The sequence below is a fragment of the Amblyraja radiata genome, chromosome 25 (genome assembly GCF_010909765.2).
Source record: "Amblyraja radiata isolate CabotCenter1 chromosome 25, sAmbRad1.1.pri, whole genome shotgun sequence".
Lineage (NCBI taxonomy): Eukaryota > Metazoa > Chordata > Chondrichthyes > Rajiformes > Rajidae > Amblyraja > Amblyraja radiata.
In genome coordinates, this window is record NC_045980.1 from 24241169 (window position 1) to 24243824 (window position 2656).

The 2656-nt window shown below is 43.4% G+C and overlaps 1 protein-coding gene across 1 annotated transcript in view; it reads left to right on the forward strand.

The window, feature by feature from the left end:
* ywhah (tyrosine 3-monooxygenase/tryptophan 5-monooxygenase activation protein eta) overlaps positions 1–2360 on the forward strand; it is an 8743-nt gene extending 6383 nt beyond the window's left edge. The window contains exon 2 of the mRNA XM_033043500.1: positions 870–2360. Coding sequence (XP_032899391.1) covers positions 870–1526 — 657 coding nt within the window. The 3' untranslated portion in view covers positions 1527–2360. The remainder of the gene's footprint in view (positions 1–869) is intronic.
* Positions 2361–2656: the final 296 nt, after the last annotated feature.

Sequence of the window (2656 nt, forward strand, 5' to 3'; positions counted from 1 at the left end):
TGTCCAGTAGCTCAGTGCAAAGTGCCAGTGTGCCCGCTTATATGTTACACTGGGAAAGGGGCTGTCTTGAGCCCAATATACATGTCTGATATTTTTGGCTGCATGTGTTTGGTCATTTAAGAATTTGGCATTTGATGAAGTTTTTTGTTCATTCTTTATTGGAGAGTGTAATTTTAAAAGCAGCTGGGTTGCTAATATTTATTGTGAAAGTGTCCATTCAGTGTGTGGGCAGTTTAGAACCTGCACTGAAACTGACCTGGCTTGGGTAACTGACAGTCATGCAGAGGATAGTTTGGATAGCCTGGGATTCTTTTCGGGGCAGAAGGATGTGAGATTTAATTATTGTCTGAAAATGGTAAATACTACATGCATACTTCCCATTTATTTCATATCGTTTAGGGTGTTCCAAGACGAGGGGGCATGGTTTATGCGTAACTGGTCGAAGGGTCAGAAAGATATGGTGGGAATTCACAAGATAGTTTTGGGGGAATGGGACTTCCTGCCTGAAGAGGTAGTGGGGGAAGAAGCTCTCAGCACTAAGGAGTTGTGACTTGCAGGGATATGATCAAGTGGTGGAAGGTGGGGTTAGACTGCGGAGCCTTTAACCAGCACAGATACAATGGTCCAATGGCCTTCAGTGTTGTCAATTTTCTGTATTGCCCACCTGCAAAGTGATGCAGACTTGTGAAAGAAATGGAATTGACCCTTTTGTGCTGTGTATGTGGTTTGAATGTTTGCCCACCATTTTCAGTGGGGACAGGTTTCCACTTTTGAGTTTTTGTAAATGGGGATTTGACTTGTAGTTTTGAACCTAGGAGGCACATGTTTGCTCACACTTGTCGGTCTCTTTCCTATTATCTTACTTGCAGGTAACAGAGTTGAATGAGGCGCTGTCCAATGAAGATCGCAACCTGCTTTCGGTGGCCTACAAGAATGTGGTGGGGGCTCGCAGGTCTTCCTGGCGGGTAATCAGCAGCATCGAGCAGAAGACCTCTGCTGATGGCAATGAGAAGAAGCTGGAGATGGTGCGTGCCTACCGGGAGAAGGTGGAAAAGGAGCTGGAGGTAGTGTGCAGTGACGTGCTGGCCCTGCTCGACAAATTCCTCATTAAGAACTGCAACGAGTCCCAAATAGAGAGCAAAGTCTTCTACTTGAAAATGAAGGGCGACTACTATCGCTACTTGGCTGAGGTGGCCTCTGGTGAGAAGAAGGCTGGTGTGGTGGAATTGTCTGAAGCTTCTTACAAAGAGGCCTTTGAAGTCAGCAAGGATCAGATGCAGCCTACTCATCCCATCCGCCTGGGCCTGGCTCTCAACTTCTCCGTCTTCTACTATGAGATCCAGAATGCTCCCGAGCAGGCCTGCAAGTTGGCCAAGTCAGCATTTGACGACGCCATCGCTGAACTGGACACTCTAAATGAGGGTTCCTACCAGGACTCGACACTCATCATGCAGTTACTGCGGGACAACCTCACCCTCTGGACAACTGACCAGCAGGATGATGAAGCAGGCGAAGGCAACAATTGATGGTCATCCCCCTACCTGCCCTTCCTCCCCGCCTTGCCCACCCACCATATGTGCTATATACCTTAGTGCTGATATATCTACTGTACACACTCCCCTAAATCTGCTGTATGCTCATCAGAGAAGGAAAGATGCTGAAGTCTTTGCTGTATTGGTATTTAAGCCCGTTTGCTGTAGTTTGAAATTAAGAATCATGCAAAAGTGATTGTCCACAAATCATTGATTGTTTTCTTCTTGGTCCCTTTTTTAAAAAAGTTCAGGTGATACCCCTCCCAACCCCTAAAAATAAATGACACTTGGTGGTTTAATCACTAATCTAGATCACTGATGACATGTAATGATGGCTCATGACCAATCACTCCTTGCATGTGAAAATTGCAATATCCCTGATGGTCATTTAAACTCCAGCACCGTGTCAATTTGATCTTTCCTTAAATTAACTGTTTACATGATTGCTCATTTTAGCCAATAAATATTTCATTCTTGAGATAAATTTATATAAAACTAGGAAGACTGGCCTTTCTGCTGCTGAGTGTTTGTTTTGGGCTATTTTAATTTTGTGGAGTCCTGTGATGTACACAGACCTTGGGTAATGCCTTTCATCTGCTTGAATGTTATTTTGATCCTTTTGTCAGGTGTCTGTTTGTACCTAGTAGTTGAATTTTCTTCTGTAAAACATCAGCTTTACCAATCAGTTTTCAAGCTGGTGTCATTGAGCTTGGAGGATTGTCAGAGAAAGCCGCGAGGAAAATAAATGATATCTGATGGAATGCCAAAATTTAATTCAATGTTGAGTTGAATGGATGATAATAAATGCTGCCTCGGCTATAACATGGATATGACCTCATTGTCTTGTGTTTATTGGGTACATTTGATCTTGACTTGAACAAAAGTCATTGAACGATTGCTGGTTTTAATTGAACTTGTAATTGCTGATGATTTTGGGGACCTTTAAGAACACTCAGGCTAAGAGCTGGCGGATGCACAGTGCTCTTTCTGTTTTCTCTGTGGTCTCGCCTCTTGGACTTTTTATGGAGTGTTAGTATATTTCATTAATTTGTAGGGCGTTAAGTATTGGGTAGGGAGAAATGTCTTGTGCTTTAATTTACTTCTATGCTCCAGAGTACTTACTT